This window comes from Protopterus annectens, chromosome 9.part0, assembly GCF_019279795.1.
Source record: "Protopterus annectens isolate FY-2018-M chromosome 9.part0, PAN1.0, whole genome shotgun sequence".
In the NCBI taxonomy this organism is placed as follows: Eukaryota; Metazoa; Chordata; order Ceratodontiformes; family Protopteridae; genus Protopterus; species Protopterus annectens.
Window position 1 is genome coordinate 720,984,728 of NC_056743.1, and position 22,066 is coordinate 721,006,793.

Sequence of the window (22,066 nt, forward strand, 5' to 3'; positions counted from 1 at the left end):
CGCTCGATTGGCGTCCGAATCAAGTAAGTGTCCTTGATTAAGTTGATGCAGGTTAGAAGTGAAGCTTTTTTTTTGTGCATGTGTGTAGTGACATGTTCAGAAGTTTGTCTTGTTCCTAAACTCTATGGCAAATGCAAAAGTGAAGAACTGCTTTTGGAGAGATTTCTTTCATTGTATTACAACCTTTGAAAAAGATGTATGGAATTCCTGCATTTTTCTTTATGGATGGTCTGCATATGTCTCCCAAAGGTGTGAACTCACTGCTCTGTATGCTGTGACAGAACCTAATAAATGACAGTAAAAGTAACATGAATGTTTCAGTGATTACTTGTAGATTTTAGAATAAAAATAGTCAGCTTTTGTTGCACTGTTCAGTTTCTAAAAAAAGCAATAAATTAAAGAAATCATCTCTGACCTTCTTAGTACCAGCAGCTTTCCTGGTAATTAGATGCTGTGTTAATGATCCTTTTCAAATCAAGGAGAGGATAAACCCAGTCAGTCCTGTTACAGTTATCTCAACAACAGACTATTACAGCAAGACAATTTCTTTTTTTTTTAATTTGCTTTAAGACAGTGAATAAACAAATCCATTATAAAACAAATAACTATTTACATAGGTCCACAGCTGATCAACACGTCAAAGTTACGCATAACAACAGTAGTTAATATTTTTCAAGCAAGTCTTTGAGTTTAAGCCATGATTTATATGATTCCTTTGAGACTATAGGGTGCATGTCTTCTTTCACTCTCCTTTTCACACAGTAGAATCTCTAAAACGTTTGGCTCCAGTCTGTATGTCTTATTGTCTTGTGCATATGGGGTTTTCTGTCCCACAGTTACTCTTGGCTATCAAAGACTTAACTACAGCCCACTGTCTGTTGCAGATGATCTTACCACAGCTGGTAGATCATTGCAATGCACGTAGGTAATTTTCATTTGAAAGATAATACTTTTACATGTGACTGTCCTGCCTGCAAGTGTGGTGGCTTTGATCACACAACCCAGATCTCTAAATATACTACTTCCAAGGTCAGACCAATTCAGAGGAGGAATTAAGTTCCTTCTCTTTTCTCTGAATTGCTTTAACTTTGATTGGCTCATTAGGCAGATTTAGGGAAGCACAGCCCCTCTGCAGCAAAAATGCTTTAAAATCCCTTCAGTTAGGTTTGGCTGTCTTACAGATGTGTGTGTTAGCAGTTTCCTGACGTCGGTAGGTGTGGTTTCAGGGAGTTCTACTTCAGCTTCTTGAAACAGACCCTGGAAATCCTATGGTTGACTGACATCAACAACTTATCTATACTGATTTATTTTATATCTATCATTTCTTGTTTAGAGTCTGATCATATACTCTAGCTTATGCTTGGGGAGCCCACCTCAGCAGCTTATGTAGCTCAAGGCAGCTGGTCACAGCAGTAGAAATAATTTTGTACAAATATGAAGGAAGTGAAGTTAGTTTGTACACTTCAACAGATTTTCTGTTCAGAACAGCTCATCTCAACAGGAGAAATCACTTGATATTAATATGAAAGAAATGAAGGCAGTTTACAGGGTCTCCACAACCTTCCAAGACTAGCCGGACCATCTTTAAATCAATGCAGATAGTACCACAGTGATGTGGTGTGTAAACAGGCAAGGAGGAACCAAATGCTTTGAATTTTGTGGGGAGGTTATTCAAATTTGGAAATGTGCTCTGTAATAGTGTCCATTGACTAGTAACTACAGACTTACATGGCAGATGCATTTTGCAGACAAATTACTCAGCCTCATGTATAGAAATCAGATAATAGTGGGTGGGGTTCCTTAAAATTTCTCAGACGTGGGAGTTTTCAGAGGTGGATTTCCTTGCAGTCAACTCAAAAACATTGCTGTTTGTTGCCCCAAAAGGGAGGTTCTAGGATAATGGTTTCTCCTTTCAGTATAGCCAGATGTTGATGTTTGCCTGTAATAAAGGAAAAGGAAGAAAGTTCTCTTCAAAGCAAAACAGGACAAGGCTAACTTGATATCGATAGCTGCTTTTTGACCCAAACAGAAGTGTTTTTCACTGGTTATTAGTCTGGTTTCTTTCAGCATGGTCATTGCTACTGCAAAAGTCACTCGCTGCTATCTTAAGAAGGCAGAAATGTACATGTCAACCTTAAAACTTACATACCTCTCTTTCATGGGGTTTAAACTTTCTATTGGAGAAGATAAATTTACCTCCCTTTAAACCAGCAACCAGCAGATTTGTTCATTTATAGATAATTTGGTGATTATTCACTTAATCTAAATCAAGGTCGGAGGGGGGTGTACAGTGCAGGGCAGAGAAAATGTCATGAATAGGATACCAGCTCATCGCACGAAGTACAGTCTTGCTCACTTTTGTACAACATGCACCCCTACAGGCTCTTTGGAGGAAGACCAAATCTCTTATGTCTTTGTGTTGTAGGAGGATACAAAATCACTAAACAAAAAGCCATATGAACACACAGTGGATATGCAGATTTTTTCTGAAAGCACCCCAGATGGTAAATGGTTATTCAAGAACAAGGGAATGGAGTTTCAGAAAAACAAAATGGATGGCTCGGAGGTGATATTAGGAAGTATTTTTAGCAAAGTGTGATGAAGACTTGTAAAATCTTTCCTGAGAAGATAGCAACAACAGATTTAGAAGATTATGAATAGGTCTCCAGTTAGTCTCCAATCGATTGATGCTAAAGCCATGGATTAAAGTTAAATGCAAAAAAAATGCATAATCATTATTCCCTTTAGGAAAGCTAACATCCCTGCTAATAACATTACATGCAGCACCCCCATAAGTGTAGACCCAGTGGTATGTCATCTGGGTACTCAGGACGATAGCAATCTGAACTTTGACCATCATGTAGACACAGTAGTAAGGACATCCTTCTATGCAGCATATCTTATAAGTTAAAGGTATTGCATCTAGATCTAAGGATGTTATAATTCCATTATACTCGGCCCTCATTAGATCAGTAATTGAGTACAATGCTCCCTTTTGCATGTACCTCACCAGACTCCTGCAACAGTTGGCGAGACCACAGATGGTTCTCACCGGGAAATTACAGGATACACAAAACAAGTCTTGCGTGGAAAGACTGAAAGCCCTATCACTGTATTCTGTCTCCTGCTGGTTGCTAAGGGGTGACCTGTGCCTGACGTACAGGACAGTCTCTAACCTGGCCCTGATGGGAATGCTACACATTCATAAATCAAACTGCATGAGGGTTACTCACTCCAGGGATCTTGACCTAATCTCTGACATGAACAGATCATGCTGGAGAGATTGATGCATCTCCCAGAGACTGCCACTTCTCTGGAGCAAGCTTCAAATTCATGTGAAACAGAGCCCTTCCCTGACCTTCTTCAAACGCAGTCTAGATCAGTGGAAGGGTGACAGCAGATTCACTCCTAGTGTGGTGCCCATGTCCCTCCTGGACAGAGGAAGTAGTTATTAACTACCACAGATCACCAACAACTGCCAACGGGTCAAAGAAATAACTAGAAAACCAATTGCTGAGACCCTGGAAGAAAACACCATGAAGCTTACGGACAGGACAACTTAGTCAAGCCTTGTAGTCGTTGATTATAACAGTGTAGTCCACAGAAATTTACAGGATAAAAACGCCAAGGAACAAAACTTTTCAGGCATTTAAATAGTTTAATCCAAATCCAAGCATTCGCTTCACAAAAAAGACACTGAAATCACACTAACCCTCTGATTTGGAGCATTAGTGTGATTTCAGTGTCTTTTCTGTGAAGTGAATGCTTATACGGCTGAAACGTTTTGTTCCTTGGCGTTTTTATCCTGTGAATTTCTGTGGACTACACTGTTATAATCAACGACTACAAGGCTTTCCTAAGTCGTCCTGTCCGTAAGCTTCATGGTGTTTTCTCCAGGGTTTCGGCAATTGGTTAACTACCATAGATCCTTAAATCTGCAAATGTCACTCACCTAACCACCAACAACTGGGGCAAATCTGGATACATATGGCTAGGCTTGTAAGGTTTCTAGGGCTGTTAACTTTGTAACCGTCTATAAACCTGTAACCATTTAATTATGAATTCAATACATGGATACCAAGAATTCAAGACGTGGATACCAATAAATTAATCTCAAAAGCAGACTGACGTTCTAATGGTGAATTTTTACATCCACGTCAAAAAGACTTAACTAGTGAGTTGTGGTCATGGAGCTTTAACTGTCTCATTATACTGCTGTTTTCAAAAATAATGTGCGGGTATGAAGTGTTTCACAGCTTTGAAAACTGTGAAACATTTACCACTGCCACACAAACCGCAACCTGAAATTAATGCACCTCAGAAGAACAAATAGCTTTAAAAGTGGCTAGACACTTCATGTTTGTCTTTTTCACAAATTTGGAGCATAATTGCGGATTTTAATGTGCTGCAGCATATTAATGGAATTCAGGAGTGCACATGACATACTTAAAATAAAGTTCTGATAGTTAAGAAGAAAAAAGAAATGAGTTGTTAAGCAGATAATGCAGTTATTCCAGAAGATCATCAAATAAGGGGAACTTGGCCCCACCAGTTTACCTATGAGCCATTGGAATCTGTGACAGAGGAAATAAATATACCATTCGTGAATAATGTAAACCATTTTTGGGCGTATCATTTTTTAAATCAGTATATATTTAAGTCTGAGTTTATCTAATAGCTCCAGGAAAACGAAGCATTAATTTTGTATGTGCAGCATCTTGAGTGTAGCCTTAAATTAAGAATTCTTTAACAGTGTATTTACCAAGACTTATTCATGATATAAAACTGTTTCCTTGCTCTGCCTCTGTGGCTCTAAGTACACTTCTCTTCCATTTCCATGGTCTAAGGCTTAATGTGACTGAGACTTAATACATTTGGGTGCCTGTTTTCATGTTATTTCTAACATGCTGAAAGGTTAAGGTACTTACCCAGGGTTGGTAATGCAGTATATATTGCTGTAATTGCTGTAATTTTATTTCTTTTTTTATTCCCTCACCCCACCACTAGCAGACCTCGCAAACCATCCCCTTCCATTCACCCGCTTATTTCTGTCGTTCCTACTCAGAGGCAAAAATCGGCACATTCACTTTCCAGTCAGGATGAGAGCTGTATGGTCCAGTTGTGCCGTGACCATGGCAGAAGCTTATCAACTCAATCTTCTCTTTTGTAGTCTAGAGTAAGGAGCCACCAGGGCTTTCTTCCCGTGATAAGCCCACTTCTTTCTTTTAACACCATTGCCATTCTGGCTGATGGTAACAGGTTAAGCTGTTGCCTAGGAGGTCCTTAATGTATGTTTCTTCATGCACTTGAGTATGCCCTCTTGAATTTACTTATTGCACAAGGTAATACAGCATGATAGCTGTTACCAGCAGTCCCTATGAAAACATTTTTTGAGTCACTGATGCAGCAGCTCACAATTTTGTTTCCCCCCCAGGAATGGGTGTTGACCACTCACTCTCACCCTCCTTTACCCCATCGTTGCTGAGAATTTGTAAGATGTAGTAGACCAAACTTTGAGATCATACAGAGTTCTTGGGCGTGAAACTGAGATTTCAGTTATCAAGTTAGTACTTAAAAGTATTTAGGCACACTGTATGTTTGAGATGTACAAATCAGTCTTTGCTAGAAGGGGTACACTTTGCTAGCATAATCATTTCATGCTTCTCTGTCAGTAATGTCACTGTAGTATGTCTATGTAAACCGTGTGGCACAATTGACAGATTTTGGGCACTGGAGTGACTTTGAGCACTTTGGAAATGGTGTGTGGTATGCTTTTTGTGAATGTTATATTAAGAACATTTGTCCAAGGAAGTGTGAAAGCTGGTTTAGTTATACCAGGGATCTCTGAGAGATGTGCTTTGTCATTTAAGAACTGCCCTGCACCATCTTACTGATGTGTACTAATCATAACCCTGCCCCTTGCACTAACTTGACACCTTACCTTACAAGAACCCTTTTCATAACATTGCGACTACACAAGACAGTCTTGTACTCACCCCACACACATTAGCACATACTAGATGAAATCTGCCCCCTAATCTAGCCCGTAGAACACTTGTACACATCTACCTTCCGCATACATACAGCACAAAATCTATCGCCAGCCTGCCTTTGCCCTTACTCTCACCTTAACCTGTAAGCATTCATGCATACACACACTTCCCACATTAAACTACAAAACATACACTTAACCTCCCCCAATTCTGCTTCCTCTTTTTTAGCAGAACACACACATGGTCAAGCATCAGCTAGACTTAATGCACACACATTTGCACTCACGAGACAAAATAGCTAGTTACAAGTGTTTGAAATCTGTCCTAGCATATTTTCCCTTGCTATTTTCATTGCCATACAAAGGACTTGAGCATTCTAGAACTATCTATGATGATATTTCTACAACTGGATAAATAAGAACCTGTCCAAGCTCCAATCCAGTAGTAACTAATAGTGACAGAGCTAGCCTGTGATCATCCCAGCTTAAAGTCAGAGTCCACTTTGTAAATGCATTGTATAAGCAGCCTGGAGGTTGCCTGGAACACAAAATTGTCAGTATGAAACAAAAAAATTCTGAGTAACTGCCTGAGAAATACTAGAGTAAGTCTTTTGTAGGCTGCCCCAGAGGGCAGTAAAATTGGTTACTTTCTGTGTTGGATTGTAAAATATCAAGTTCAACCATTGTAGTACATTTTTAGTTAAATTACATATTTAGCAGGGGATAGGACAAACTTCTGGCACATTTTGTACTTTTGACAAGTTTTTAATTGGCTTTAAAACAGGCAGCCTTTTTTTCCTTATAACTTAACCATTTATCTTAACTTCAAGACATTTACAAAGAGTCACATTTTATTGTATGTATGTATGTATGTATGTATGTTCATAGTCTTAAGTACCTAGATAGTTAGTGTGCTGTTGATCTGTAAGGAACTTAAGCTACCAAAGGAATGTAAGGCTTGGCTTTTTGTATTTTGTGTATGAATGACCATGAGGCAACAGAAAAATATCTTGGGTCTCTTGGGACATTTACTTTTTGCCCCTATCCATGAGAGACATTGGTGTAAAGCTGGGTGAGGAAGGGGGTGAATTATGATTTCCTATGCAGTCATCCAAGTTGCATTTGAGTGGAGTAAGAGAAGTACTTTGCTTTATGTGGAGTGAAAGATCATTCCATAGAAGCATTATTCTCTGTGTGTTGCATATCTGTTCCTCCAACATGTCCTGTTTATGCTGCAATAGAAATGTAGATCTCTTAAGTGAGTATTCACATGCTTTTGAACTTGCAAATGTCAAAAGAAAAATCCAAACAAGCTAGACTTTTCACTGTAATTCTTTGAAACCTCTTGCATTAGAGGTAACATGGGATATATTCATATGGCCCCTTCAGGACATCTGGTGTTTCAGCTGTATGGCAGTTTTGAATGTCCATGACTTTTTACCTTTTTAAGTCTGTATTTGAAAACATTCAGGCCAATAAAGCCAAACCCCACTAGATGTGGACATGCATGTTTCAGCCTTCTCGTGGCCTCGTCTGCACAGCGCAAGTGGAATGTTTGGCTAACATTTGGAAACACAGGGTTGTCATACCCAACTGATGTCCATAACAAATAGGGTGACTGCAAAATATCCCAACTAACAAACCAAAACAATGAGTTCCAAGTTCACCTAGAAAAACATGCATGTCCACAGGTAGGTTTTTTTGGTATACCATTGCTGGTAGATATTAACTTTCAAAAAAAAAAAATGGAAATGGCAGAAAAACAGAGAGAGAGACATCTGGTTTCAAACAATGTCAGGACTGTGGCAGAAATATGCCCGATTTAGATGGGCATCTTTCTTGCATATACTGTTTGGGTGCATTACATGTAAAATTTGTCAGGGCTTCAATGCCTGTACTGTAGCAGAGAGATGTAATAAATTATCTTGAAAGGCTTATTAAAATGTTCATTTGATGAAGCCCTCTCCAAGGCTGAGACCTCTAAATGTTCAAAGCCAGATACATAAAAGAGAAGTCATTCTGTGTAGACTTCACCATCAACACATGAGGTAGTCTCATAAGTTGCAGGTGCCATCCTGTCTCTTTGGAACCGAGAGCAAAATTACCTAAATTGACCGAATTAACATGTTTAGCACTGGCAGTGGCTCAGTCATCATTGGTGCTGACAGTTATTGCTCCGATACAGGATGCTTTGGTGCCGATGACCTCTTTGGCACCAGCAGTAGCTTCTGCACTGGCATCACTTACTTCTCATTCAGTCCCAGCTTCCCCTGCTGCACAACAAACGATGGTGCTGAAAGTCATGTCAGTTGTGTTTACCAGGACTAGATATTCCCCTTTTGTGGACCCCTTCTTGGGTCAACTCACCAGTCTCTTTGTTGATGGACCTGAGTCCTGTTCGGGAATGTCAATCCATCCTTCAAGGAGTCTCTCTGAATTAGATGTAGTTATATTGGTGGACTAGCTTTTGGCAGCCAGGGGTCTTCCCACACTTATGCAGACCTCTTTCCCTTCCGGAGCCGAGGCTTACTGTCCAAGCACTCCACCAGTTTATTCTCCTTCCAAGATTTAGAGTTCTCCACTTAGATGCTCCCGGTACCAGCTACCTTGGTGTTGATGGTGGACCTTACCTTGGCACCAAGGTCATCTCTATTGTCTTTGGCTCCTTTGGATCTGTTGCACGTCTGGGACTGTGGTTTGGCTGTCTTGTTCTGAGACCCTTTGTATGGTTCCTATAACATCTACGGTGCCATCTCTGGCTCTCGGGACAATGGTGGTTTCAAACCCTCCCCCAGCTCCTGTTCTGGATGGCTGCTCATCAGACCAGGGTGTGACCCTGGTTCCGAGGGGGTCTTTCTCTGTTTCAGGCTACCATTCCTCTTCAGGTGGGCCTGCCTTCCAGATTCTAGAGAGAGCTTTGGCCTCAGCAGGCTCCCAGCTGGCTCCTTCCTCGTCAGAGTGCTATATTTTCGTAGCCTCTGTGTTGCTGCTGTCACAATCTACTACGTCTGGGCAGTGAGCACAGGGAGCTGCAAGACATCCCTGGTCCAGGGTCCCTCCTCTTCAGTGTTTTCAGAATTTTCCCCTGAAGAGCCACTCCATAAGAGGACATGCAAGAGGAAGCACCTAGATTGTCCAGAAGACTCAGTCACAAAAGACACAGATTAAAATGAAGGGCAAGGTTCCCCCGGTCACCCCCTGAAGATGTCTCCTTCGGAGGCATCCTGGAAATATTGAAGCAGAAGTGGTGTTTGGAAGTCCTCAAACCCATCCTCTGAGGAATCTGTGTTCTTGCAAGCTTTTCGTGCCCACACATCTACTTCCTTGGTGACCCCCCCCCTCCCAACCACTGATGATCTAGTTAAGCTGATTGTTCAGTGGGCATGAAAAGCTCCTGATTCCACAGAGCCTATTCCCCGGAGACCAGATAAAATTTTGACAGCCCCAGAAGACCAGCCTCATTGGACAAAGGGTCTAACAGTGGATGCCATGGTAGTGGCAATGGCCACCAAAAAGGAACTCGCCGTGGAGAGTTCGACTGTCCATCCTCCTAACCCAGAGTCTAGGATGATGGACAGGTTCGGGAAGTGGGTTTTTGCATCATCGACCTTTGCTATTAGGTCCTTGAACTTCTTGGCACATTTTACTAGACTCCAAAGGGCCCTGATAACTGAGTTTTCTATCAACCTTGCAGGAGCTGTATCTGACTAGGTTCAGGACAAAGTTGCCTCACAGCTTGCCACCCTGGAGTCTATCTTAAACTCGTCCATGCAGCTCATTGCCCATGCAGCCAAAAGGACGACTTGGGCAGCAGGTACAGGTGTTGCCATTAAGTGACATGCCTGGATGTACTTGTGTGATTTCACAGAACCCTTCAAGTTTTCCTTCTTCAAGCTGTGGTTGATGGCTCATCTTTGTTTGGCCCAAAAGTTAAAGACATACTTGCCAGGTATGAAAAAGACTGAATGACTATTCCTGCTGTGTGTTTGTCTTTCTACTCCTCGACAATCCTGTTCTAGGAATCAGAGGAGTGGGAAAATGTGGCTCAAAAAATCCCAAGGGCCTTTTCGTGACACACGTGGTGAGTACTCTCCCCAGGACAGAGGGGGGAACTCTACTGGAAGATGTCCTTCCCATGACAGAGGGGGTGCGCATAATCAGGGTTCCAGAGATTCCTTTTCCAGACAACTCCACCAGGGCTCCTGAATGGAGGCCCAATTGCTTACCTCTGGGAACAGTCTGAGGAAGTAAAACTTTCCCATTCAGTCTGGCTTACGATAACTTCAGATACCTGGGTGCAGAAAATTGTTACCAGAGGTTACCATATTCCCTTCAATTTCTTACCAAGACTTCAAAAGCAAATCTGCGATGTTCCACCCAGTTAGAGGGATCTAGCAGCACTAGAAATCCAAAGGCTTCTCCTAAAAAAAGAGTCAGCCAAGAAGTCCTAATAGACCAAAGAGGATCCAGATTTTACTCCAGATTTATTTTAGTGCCAAAAAAGGCAGGAGACTGGAGGCCAATTCTGGATCTCGGCCTATTGAACAAATGTGTGCAACAGACAAACTTCCAGATGGTCATGGTTCAGTCTGTCCTTTACTTTCTGGAGAAGGATAATTGGATGCGCTGTATAGATCTTCAGGATGTGTATTACCTCATTAAGACAGACAATTGCTCCTGAAGATATCTTCACTTCTGGCTAGGAGCCAGTCATTACCAATTCCGAGCGCTACCCTTCAGTCTCACCACAGCCCCCAGGGTGTTCAGCAAATGCATGGCAGTTGTAACAGCTCACTTGAGACTACAAGGATTCCGAGTGTTTCCATATCTAGATGACAGGCTCCTCACCGTCCCTTCCAGGCATCTACTGCTATACACCACTAACTTTGTGCTGCACCTCGCCGAGGCACTATGTATTTCAATCAACAAGGAAAAATCACAATCGACGCCTACACAAGATTTAGAGTTCATCAGAGCAAGACTAAATACAATTTCCTGTGTCGCTTCCCTTCCCCTCCACAGGCTTATGAAGCTAAGGTCTCAAGTTCAAAAGATCATTTCCCAAAACAAAGTTCCTGCTCGCCTGGTGCTGCAAACTCTGGGTATCATGGCAGCAACTGTAACCTTAGTACCCCTAACAAGGTATCATATGACGTTGCTGCAGTGGCTCTTGGCGTCCCAATGGTCTGTTCTAATGCATTCGATGTCCCATCCATTCCTGATAAATCGCTGCAAAAAGGATTTATCTTGATGAATGAAGTCAGAAGAAAATCTATGGGGGTCACACTTTTTCTCCCTCTCTGCCCAAAGCCTTAGTGACCACAGATGTTTCTCAGATGGGGTGGGGGGGATTATATGGGAAGGACTGTTCAAGGCACTTGGTCCCCGCAAGAGGCCAATTTGCACATCAGCATCCTAGAATGGAGGACAGTGCTTTTAGTGTTGCAAGCATTCCACTCTGTCCTTCCTTCGGGGACAATTGCAGTTCAAACAGTCAACATGTCAGCGGTCTGGTATATGAATAAACAGGGAGGAACCAGATTCTACCCACTATGTTGGGAAGCCCTAAGGATTTGGCAATAGGCTATCACTTCCAGCCACTTTCTGATAGCAACACATATCGTGTGGAATTCCAATGTTATTGTGGACAAGCTGAGCAGATGCACCCTCCTGCCTCAAGAGTGGTTTCTCAACCACAACATAGAGATGCAGAGCTTTTGTCATTGGGGCCAGCTGTGCTGTGATCTGTTCGCCTCTCTGACAAACAACAAATGCAGCAGCTACTCTGCCCTTATTCCTCCTCAAGGAGGGTCTCTGAGAGACGCACTTCTTAATTGGCCTCTGGGACTTCTTTATGCCTTTTCCCCCCTGTTCCACTGATTCCCCAGTTTTTGAGGAAAGCCCAAAGGTTGAGAAGCAAAGTAATTCTCATTGCACCCTATTGGGCCCGTCAGATCTGGTTCTCCTTTCTTTGGCCTCATCTGGTTCACCGTCCTTGGATTCTGGGCCCAGCTCCAGACCTACTATCTCATCCTCAGGGTTTGGTGCATCCCTATCTCCAAAATCTCAAGCTGACACCTTGGCACTTACAATTTCTGTAATTGCCAAGCAGAATAACTTATCCTCTTCAGTACAAAGGATTCTTCTGGCTTCCCACAAACTGTCCACCAGAAAGCTTTACCTAAGCAAATGGAAAAGATTTTTGATTTGGGACTGTACGAACAACATAGACCCTTTTTTAGTGTCAGTTGATAAGATCCTGGAACATTTAGCGACCTTATTTGAAATGGGAGCCTCTACCTCCACAGTTAAGGTTCATTTAGTAGCTATTTCCAGTTTTCATGATGGACTTGATCATTTCTTGATGTCTCTTCATTTATGCAAAACGTTTCTTAAAGGAGCTCTACGTTTAAAACCCCCATTCATAGATCCTGTAGTGCCATGGGATTTGACTTTAGTTTTACAAAGTGTAGTTCGACAGCCTTTTGAGCCAGCAGCTACTTGCGACCTCAAGTTTTTGTCTTGGAAAACCCTCTTCCTAGTAGCTATCATGTCTCCTAGAAAAAATTCCAAGTTACAATCTTTGTGTGTGAAACATCCTTATATCATTTTTCAGAAAGAGAGTGTCACTAAGAACTAACCTGTCCTTCCTCCCCAAAGTGGTATCAGAATCTAATATTAACCAGTCTATAGATTTGCCAATCTTCTTTCCAACATTTCCAAACAAAGGTGAATACTGTTTACATCTGCTGGATGTCCACAGACAATTATGTTTTTATTTGGACAAAAAATCTTGTAGAAAATCAGACCAATTATTTCTGTCCTTCTCAGGACCCAAATTGGGCAAATCTGTATCAAAGGTTACCTTATCAAAATGGCTTAGAGACTATGTTACTTTTGTCTACAATCAAAATAAACTCAAACTGCCTACTATGGTTAGGGTGCATTCTACCAGATCTGTTTCCACTTCAGCAGTCTTTCATTCCAAGGCCTGTATGGAAGAAATATGTGTGGCTGCAATGTGTGATGCTCCTTATACCTTTATCACTCATTACAAATTAGACATGGTCTCCAGGAGAAGGACATCCTTTGGCGCTATAGTACTCAGAAAGATCCTTCCTTAGGGCCGCCCAGGATCTAAAGTAGCTGGAGACTCTGTCCCATCAGTCAAGAATGAGGGAAGATTGACAATATCAGATAAAGAAGTTATGTCCTTACCATAACATTCCATGTATTGTTGATCTTTATTCATTCTTGACATCCCACCCTCCTACCCCCTCCAACAGACTTCTGTAAGATCAGACCTGGTCCTGGGAGGTTATAGGGTTATACCTTAGACAGGGCTTCTGTATTTTCTTTACTGTAAATTAGATCTGAGGTAATGGGAAGAGGGGTATTGTGGGTAGTGCCTTAGCTTGAGAGTTTTTGGCTGGTGCAAGCTATGTCTAACAGCCGAGTCAGTTCCAAGAGGCCTGAACCAAACCCATCAGTCAAGAATGAATGAAGATCAAGAACACAGATGGAACGTTATGGTAAAAACATAACTTCTTTTTTTATGGGTCTCAGTTTGAAAATACTTTTGATACTGATATGTTCAAAAATGACCGGGGATGAAGGTGACTTCCATTTAAAGAAGTTGCTATTCAGGTTCTGTCTTCTCTAATGCAGTGCTAGTTTCTCCATACCCAACCTTCATTTCCCCAGTATCAGTAATTTAAAAAAAAATTTATATTTTGAACATGGAAGAGGATACTTACAGCATTGCTGTTTTGTTCTTTGCCTGATTCCATGTCAATGCATATAAATACTTTGCAACAACCTTCATGTGGTTGTTCCCGTGTAGAAGCTGTCACAGTATGAAATTTTTGCAACATACAAAACCCTACATAAGTTGTAGTTAGTGTTCCTTGGTAACAGTACTGGTCAAACAATCACAGGAACATAAGTTTAGTGCTAGGCTCACTGCCCATGTGGGCCATTTTAAACCTAGCCAGTTACACCATGTGAGAATTAAACCCTGCACTTTGTGTCTGAAAGGTAAATATCTTTGCCATTATGCCAGCCTAACTAGATAGCTGAAATGATCACTGATTAAATTTCTTCCAAGGGAATCAGCAGAGTTTCTGCACTAGTCACTGCCCTTAGGAGTAGTCTACCTTTGCATGCATTGGGTATGAATAAGCTGTTGAATTGCATTGCCATGTAATGTCTTACAAGATGGCAAGGAAGAGGAGCAGGAGGAGGAGAACAGCTTGCTATAGAAGGATTTAATTTGAGTCAAGCAGGTTACATTGTGTACAAGGCATTAAGGGTAGAAGTGAGCAACATTCAGACTTAATTCTGTTTGTCCAACAGGAAGTATAAATCACAGCTTCTGACATAGTATTTTACCAAACGTAAGAAATTATTTTTTTTTATGCTGCCTCCCTCATTACAGATGTAAACCTCCAAATTACGACTCCGAGAGAAGCTACAAACCTCCAACAATACCAAGAAGGAGAAATGTTTATCTCATGAGTCTGTAGTACCTTAGCCCTTACTCTGCTTCTGGGGGAAAATAAGCTGCATCAAGACCTTCTAGGTCTCTGCAGTTGCATCCAGTAGCTAAATCATTATTTAACTGTGTTAATAAAGGCTGTACCTGTGTTGAAAATATTTCTTGTCATGTCTATATTCCTATGTTGAAAACATTTTTGAAGAGCACACTGCCTCATTTAAATGCATTTAAAAGTTTGTTTATTCATATTGCAGTATTCCTTTGATATGGTATCATTAAATGGGTTCATTTCAAGACTTCTTTACTCAAACGTGCTTTGAGACTCACATTTTTGAGTAATGAACTAAAAAATGGACTCCTGCTGACTACTAGGATACTATACCGCTTATGTTTTTTGGTATATGGATAAACTGCAGTCTGTACTAGTCTTGTTAAATTTGGAATCGTGGAAGCTAATTGGCTGATCTTTTTTGAGAGGTTCTCCTGTTAGTTATTTTAATATTTTTGCCACTGCCATGACAGTTACTGTGTGACAGCATTCATTAAGCTCCATAAACTCAGTTATCCAATGGCAGTATAAAACTGACTCAAGGGTGTTGCAAATTCATCCATGCAAACCAGGGCATTAGTTGTAGTATTATATTAAATTCAGGGCTCTTCCTTAGATAAGAATGATAGGGTCTCTGAATATACTTCATTTGTTGTGTTTGAGAAATGAATGTCAAGAAATTCATCCCAGGAGCAAAGCCGGAGAGGTGAATTTACTTGATAATGTTTGAGAACACGTAGATGTTGGGTTATGGTTGGGGAAACTCGGTCATAATTCTTATAATATGTGGATATTTAACAGTTCCAATGTACAGTGAGCAAGATGCAGGGAAAACACGTATAGGCATGCAAAATGTTTTACAACTTTTAAACCTGTAACACAACTTGGCATTGCCAGACAGAAAGAGGCCAGAAGTGAAGTGCACCTCTGATGGACAAGCAGCTTTAAAAGTTCTTAAGACAATTCATTGTGCCATTTTGTGTATGTGTGTGTAGAAGTGCAAAGTATCTTACAACTACATCTTTCTGCTTCTGTAGCTTGAGGCTGGAGCATAACAGTTATGAAAGTTGCATAGTATAACTTGATATATAGTTCTCTGTTGTCTGTAACAAACTTATAGTGTGCATTCCTTATAGTAGAGGTATATGTGTGCTAGGTTGGGGAAATGTAAAAGTGAAGCTAATGCAGTACTAATCTTCTGGACAAAGTAGAACATTGCATGGCAATATACAACTCATCTATTGTTTGACCAGCTTTTTGTAGTTCTTTATTGTTCTTTTCCAGTGCTTTTTCCTTGTAAGCCGAGACATCCAAACTTTGAATCTAATTTGCTCCAAATCTCCTTTTTACCCTTAGTTGAGAGTAGTGTGCATTTTCTCAACCACAAAAGGTGTAGCATTATAAAACTGAATTCAGCTTTCCACAAGTTTTTTTTTTTTTACTGCTTCAGGTACAGCATTATACAGCAGTATAAAATTAAATCTACTCCTTTGGCTGGCATATTTTATTAATTTTTTATTCTTTACCAACGTACTTACTTACTTATGCCCGTCACCCTTGACAGGGTATGGGCCACCAACTACAGCTCTCCACCGAATCTTGTCCTGGGCCAGCTGTTCTATTTGGTTCCATGTGTAGCCTCTAAGCTTAGCATCTGCCTCAAAGTCTCGCCTCCAGGTGTTTCGTGGGCGGCCTCTTCCTCTCTTCCCCTGAGGATTCCAGCGCAACGCCTGTCTTGTAATGTTGTTTGCTGGTTTACGAAGAGTATGCCCAATCCATCTCCACCTCCTCCTCTTAACTTCTTCCCCAATCGAAAGTTGGTTGGTCCTTTCCAAAAGGGTGGCGTTGCTAATAGTGTCTGGCCATCGAATCCGTAGAATCTTCCTGAGACAGCTATTTGTAAATGTCTGAAGTTTTTTAGTGGTGGTCTTGTTTAACTCCCAGGTCTCTGCCCCATACAGCAGTACTGACTTCACGTTAGAGTTAAACAGCCTTATCTTGTTGATCAAGGATAGTTCTCTTGTTTTCCAGACCCTATTTAACTGTATGAAGGCTGCTCTTGCTTTTCCTATCCTTGCCCTGACATCAGCTTCTGATCCGCCCTGCTTGTCAATTATGCTGCCAAGGTAGGTAAAGGACTGCACTTCCTCCAGTGGCTTCCCTTGCAGAGTGATAGGGTTAGTATTTGTGGAGTTTAATTTAAGGATCTTTGTCTTCAGATTGTTAATGTTAAGACCCACCTCTACTGCTGTAACTGCCACCAAATTTGTCTTGTTTTGCATTTGCTGCTGGCTGTGAGAGATGAGGGCGAGGTCATCAGCATAGTCCAGATCTTCCAGCTGACTCCATAGGGTCCATTGGATCCCATTTTTCTGTCCTGCAGTAGATTTCTTCATAATCCAATCGATAACTAACAGGAAGAGGAATGGTGACAGTAAGCATCCTTGCCTGACCCCAGTTTTTACTTGAAAGCTTTCAGAGAGCTGCCCTCCATGTATAACCCTGCATGATAGACCATTGTATGAGTTCTTTATCAAATTTACTATTTTCGTTGGTATACCATAGTGCTTCAGAAGGATCCACAGTGTCTCTCTGTCCACGCTATCAAACGCCTTTTCAAAGTCAACAAAGTTGATATACAATGGTGAGTTCCATTCAACTGACTGTTCCACAATTATTCTGAGCGTTGCAATTTGATCAGTACACGATCTATTTTTGTGGAAGCCTGCCTGCTCTTCTCTCAGCTTTTTGTCAGTGGTGTCCTTTATCCTTTCCAAAAGGATACGGTTGAAAACTTTTCCTGGAACTGATAGAAGATTAATGCCTCTGTAGTTGTCGCATTTGCTAAGGTCCCCTTTCTTGGGAAGCTTAATGAGATGGCTCTCTTTCCATTCTGAAGGAACAGTTTCCTCTGCCCAGATTCTTTCAAAGAGTGGGTACAACATCTCCACTGATGTATTCAAGTCTGCTTTAAGGGCCTCTGCCGGGATGTTATCTGGTCCTGCCGCTTTCCCATTTTTCATTTGGATGATGGCTTTCCTGATCTCCTCCTTGCTTGGCTTTTCACAATTGATTGGTAGATCTTCATTGGCTGGTTCAATAATTGCAGGGTTTAGAGGTGACGGTCTGTTTAGAAGTTCTTCAAAGTGTTCCACCCACCTTTTCAGTTGATGTTCTGTACTATTGATGGTTTTCCCTTGCTTATCTTTAACAGGTCTCTCTGGCTTACTGTACTTTCCTGAAAGTTGCTTGGTGATATCATACAACATTTTTGTGTTACCACTGTAAGCTGCCAGTTCTGCCTCAACTGCCAACTGTTCCACATAATTGTTCTTGTCTATTTTAATGCATCTTTTGACCTCTCTGTGGGCATCTGCATATTCTTCTTGGGCCTTGATCTTTGAAGCTCTGGTTTTACTGTTGTTTACTTTTGCCTTCTTCCTCTTTCTGTCTTCTATCTTTACCAGTGTTTCTGCAGTGATCCACTCTTTCTGATGATACTTTTTAGGTCCCAGTGTCTCTTGACAAGCTAAGTCTACAGCCTTTTTCACATTCTGCCAAGAGCTGTTTACTCCACCCTCCTCAACCAGTTCTTGTAGCACTTCAAATTTGTTCTTCAGTGCAATGTTGAACTGTTCTTTTGTCTGAGAATCTTTCAATAGATGAACATTGTATTTGATTCTCCTAGATGACTCTTGAACCTGGGTTCTTTTTAGCTTTAGCTTCAGTCTAGCCACCACCAAGTGATGGTCAGATGCTACATCTGCCCCTCTTTTCACTCTTGACATCTTGTAATGTTCTTCTAAACCTTCTACAGATGCATATGTGATCTATCTGGTTTTCTGTTGTGTAGTCAGGGAGACCCATGTATTTTTGTGTATCCGTTTGTGGGGAAAAATGCTGCCTCCAATGACCAAATTGTTGAGAGCACATAGATCAACAAACCTTTCACCATTCTCGTTGATTGTTCCCAGAGCATGTGTACCCATGATTTGCTCATATCCTATGTTACTGGATCCGACCTTGGCATTTATATCGCCCATAAGGATAGTAAGGTCTTTGTCTGTGTAGGTCTCGAGGATCTGCTGCAGTCTTTCATAAAACTGGTCTTTATCTTCCTCTTCACTATCATTAGTTGGTGCGTAGCACTGGACCACATTCATTACAATTTTCTTCTTCTTTATGGAATGAAGCTGTGATGATCCTGGGGCCATGTGCTTCCCATCCAATCAGGGCTCTCTGGGCCTGTTTAGCCAACATAAGACCAACCCCTTGGGAGTGAAGTGCTTCACTGTCCTCATGTCCAGAATAAAGCAGCAACTCTCCTGTAGATAATCGACACTGACCAGCCCCTGTCCACCTTGTCTCGCTGATTCCCAACAAACTCAAGTTGTTATTTCTCATTTCTGCTGCCACTTGGGCTGCCTTGCTTAGCTCATACATGGTCCTGACATTCCATGTGCCAATGTTTATTTTCCTGGTAGAGAGAAGGGTGCTCTGCTTTGTGGCGTCCTTTCGGCTTTGGCCACAAAACTTCATAAATCTTCCATTTGAAGAACCCTCCTCTTCCAAGACAAGATTGTCTGTGTTTCCTGTAGTTGGTGTTTTTGTAGCAAATAGTTTTTTTATGGGATGGGGTTGCTAACCAACGTACTACAGTATTTTTTTTCCTTTTTTTACCCAATGCATATCATATGGCATCCAGTGCCAGCATTAAACTGAATCCACTGTGCAAGACATTCAGCTCTACAGACAAGCAGAAAGGGATTAGTGTCTTAGTTTCTCCTTTTTTGCTAACTTTTCCACCTTGTCATTGTTTAATTGCACAATTAAAAATTGAATTGCTGTCATGTCATGTGTGACTTCATTCTTTTTTATTTTTCAAATCAGACACAGTTTTAACTAACCAGTTTAAAGTAAAATATCTGACATAGTGTTCCCAGCCATTATATGCAAATAAAATGTTGCCCGTCATGTGTAGATTAACTTTTGGCACTGACAATTTTTTTTCTTACTGTTTTCCTGACTAGCGGAAAGTCTTCTGCTAGCCTGGCTGAATTAACACTGGTATGTATTTCATTAGGGTTGCCGAGTAAGTCTTTTGCTCAACGTTTTCTGGAAATCATCAATTCCAACGCCTTGGATCAACTTATCCACACCCCCACCAGGGGCAGCAGTATCCTAGACCTGGTTATCACCAACATGGGTGACCGGTGTTCCACACCAGAGGTCAGCTCCTCGTTGGTCAGATCTGACCACAAGCTAATCACCCTAGACATCCACATCCCGCTCCCACCCCCCATTAGGAAAACAACCGTAAAAAATTTTTCCAAAGCCAACTTCACGCTTCTTAAGACAGAAGTGGCAAACTTCACTACAACTATGCAGATTTACAATAGAGGTACGACTGCTGAATCCTACACAAATGCACTTTATAAGCACTTACACGAGTGCATGGATCATGCTATCCCTAACAGAATCAAGATGCTATCCTCCAAAAAAGGAAGCCAATCTGGTGGTCTTCTGCCATAAACAAACTCTACAACAGAAGAAAGAAACTGTTGCAAAAAAGAGTAAAATACCACGATTGGAGGAACTCCCTGGTCAGCCTCCGTAAGAAGCCTCATAAAATCCTCTAAAGCTAGTTATGAAAACAAAATTGCCACTGATTCTAAGGACAACCGCAAAGCATTCTATAGCTATGTCAAAAAATCTCAATGGCAACACTCAGATCTGCTCTGAGTTACAGCACAATGACACTAAATATACAGAACCAACTGATATTACCAACATCCTGGCAGATAGGTTCAGTGCTAACTTTATCCCCCTTTCACCCCCTAAATGGCCCATCTTCATACCGGAAGAATGCAAAGTTCCTGTAATCACGGCTGCACAGGTAAAAACCTCACTCTCCAAAGCCAAGAACACAGCATCCATGAGACCTGACAACATCCCAGGCTGCCTTCTACATGAACTACAGAATGAACTGGCACCCCACCTAAGTACCATGTTCAATCATAGCCTTACCTCAGGCTTTGTGCCCATTGAATGGCGCACCGCGAAATTTATCCCACTCCACAAAGGGGGGGGGGCACAACAGACCCCGGGAACTACCGCCCCATTAGCCCGACGAGCCTAGTCTGCAAGGCCATGGAACGTATCATCATGGAACTCATAAACAAAGACATTGGAAATCTCCAAACTCTGGACCCCACACAGTTTGGGTTTGTAAAAGGCAGATCATGTCTCCTAAACCTGATAGACTTCTTTGAAGTAGTCATCAAAGCCATAGATGAGGGTAAGGTGGTTCACACAGCCTATCTAGATCTTGCCAAGGTGTTTGACACCATCCCGAACTCTGGAATTATAGATAAACTCACTAAACTAGGTATAAATCCCTATGTCACAAGATGGGTTGCCAACTGGCTTACTGACAGAACCCACACCGTGAAAGTAGCAGACTCCAAATCAGACTTCAGACCAGTGACAAGTGGAGTACCACAGGGTTCAGTCCTCCTGGGTCCTCTGCTGTTTGGTATCTACTTCTCTGAAGTACAGGCTAACACAAAAGGTCTTTGGCTAACTAAATTCACAGATGACTGCAAACTAGGAACCATAATCGAAACTCCTAACGATGTGGACATCCTACAAAAGGGCCTCACTGAGACAGATGCCTGGTGTCAAAGACATGGTCTCAAGCTCAATGCCAAAAAGTGCATTGTCATCCCCTTTGATAAAAACTCTGTACCCATGAACTACCACATAAGCGGTAGTCTACTTAACACCCAAAATTTGATGAGACCTTAGGACACAGGTGGACAGTACTCTCCTTTGATAATCACATCGCCACAGTGGTCAGGAAATCCTTCTACGTGGCACACCTCATCACAAAAGGTTTCTCATCCAGAAAAAAAGAGGTCATTGTTCCTCTCTACTCATCACTCATTAGACCTATTATAGAGTACAACGCCCCTTTTGGTATTTACCTCACAAGACATCTGCAACAACTGGAAAGGCCGCAAAAATACCTCACAAAGAGGATTACTGGCCTCAAACAGATGCCTTACGAAGACCGTCTCAAAAAACTCCAGCTTTACTCCGTTGCATATCGCCTACTCAGAGGTGATGTCTGCCTAACATACAAAGCTATGTCAAACCCAGAGCTGTTTGACATGCTCCACTTAAGGAAATCCCAATCCCTCCAAGCTACACGCTCTAGGGACCTAAATCTTGTCACCACAATAAACAAAACATGCTGGAGGGATAGATTCCTGTCCCAGAGACTTATACTCTGGAACAGACTACCTATCTATGTCAAACAGAGTTCCTCATTAACACTCCTCAAGAAAAATCTTAATGATTCGATGGGTAATAGGAAATTCACCCCGGGGATCACTTCTGTGGTTCTGCTTGACAGGGGCACAGGAAAATAATTTTCTTAGGTGGTGAAAGCCAGGGTACCTTTTTGGCTAGGCTTGTATAGGCCCTAGGGCCAATAGCCTAGTACCTACCTATGAACCTATGAAAA

General features: G+C 41.7%; 1 protein-coding gene across 1 annotated transcript in view; it reads left to right on the forward strand.

Moving 5' to 3' along the window:
- RUVBL2 (RuvB like AAA ATPase 2) overlaps positions 1 to 22,066 on the forward strand; it is a 1,077,211-nt gene that overhangs the window by 289,616 nt on the left and 765,529 nt on the right. Inside the window, exon 5 of the mRNA XM_044083345.1 lies at positions 1 to 23. This exon is cut by the window's left edge and continues 107 nt beyond it. Within this exon, the coding sequence (XP_043939280.1) occupies positions 1 to 23 (23 nt within the window). The remainder of the gene's footprint in view (positions 24 to 22,066) is intronic.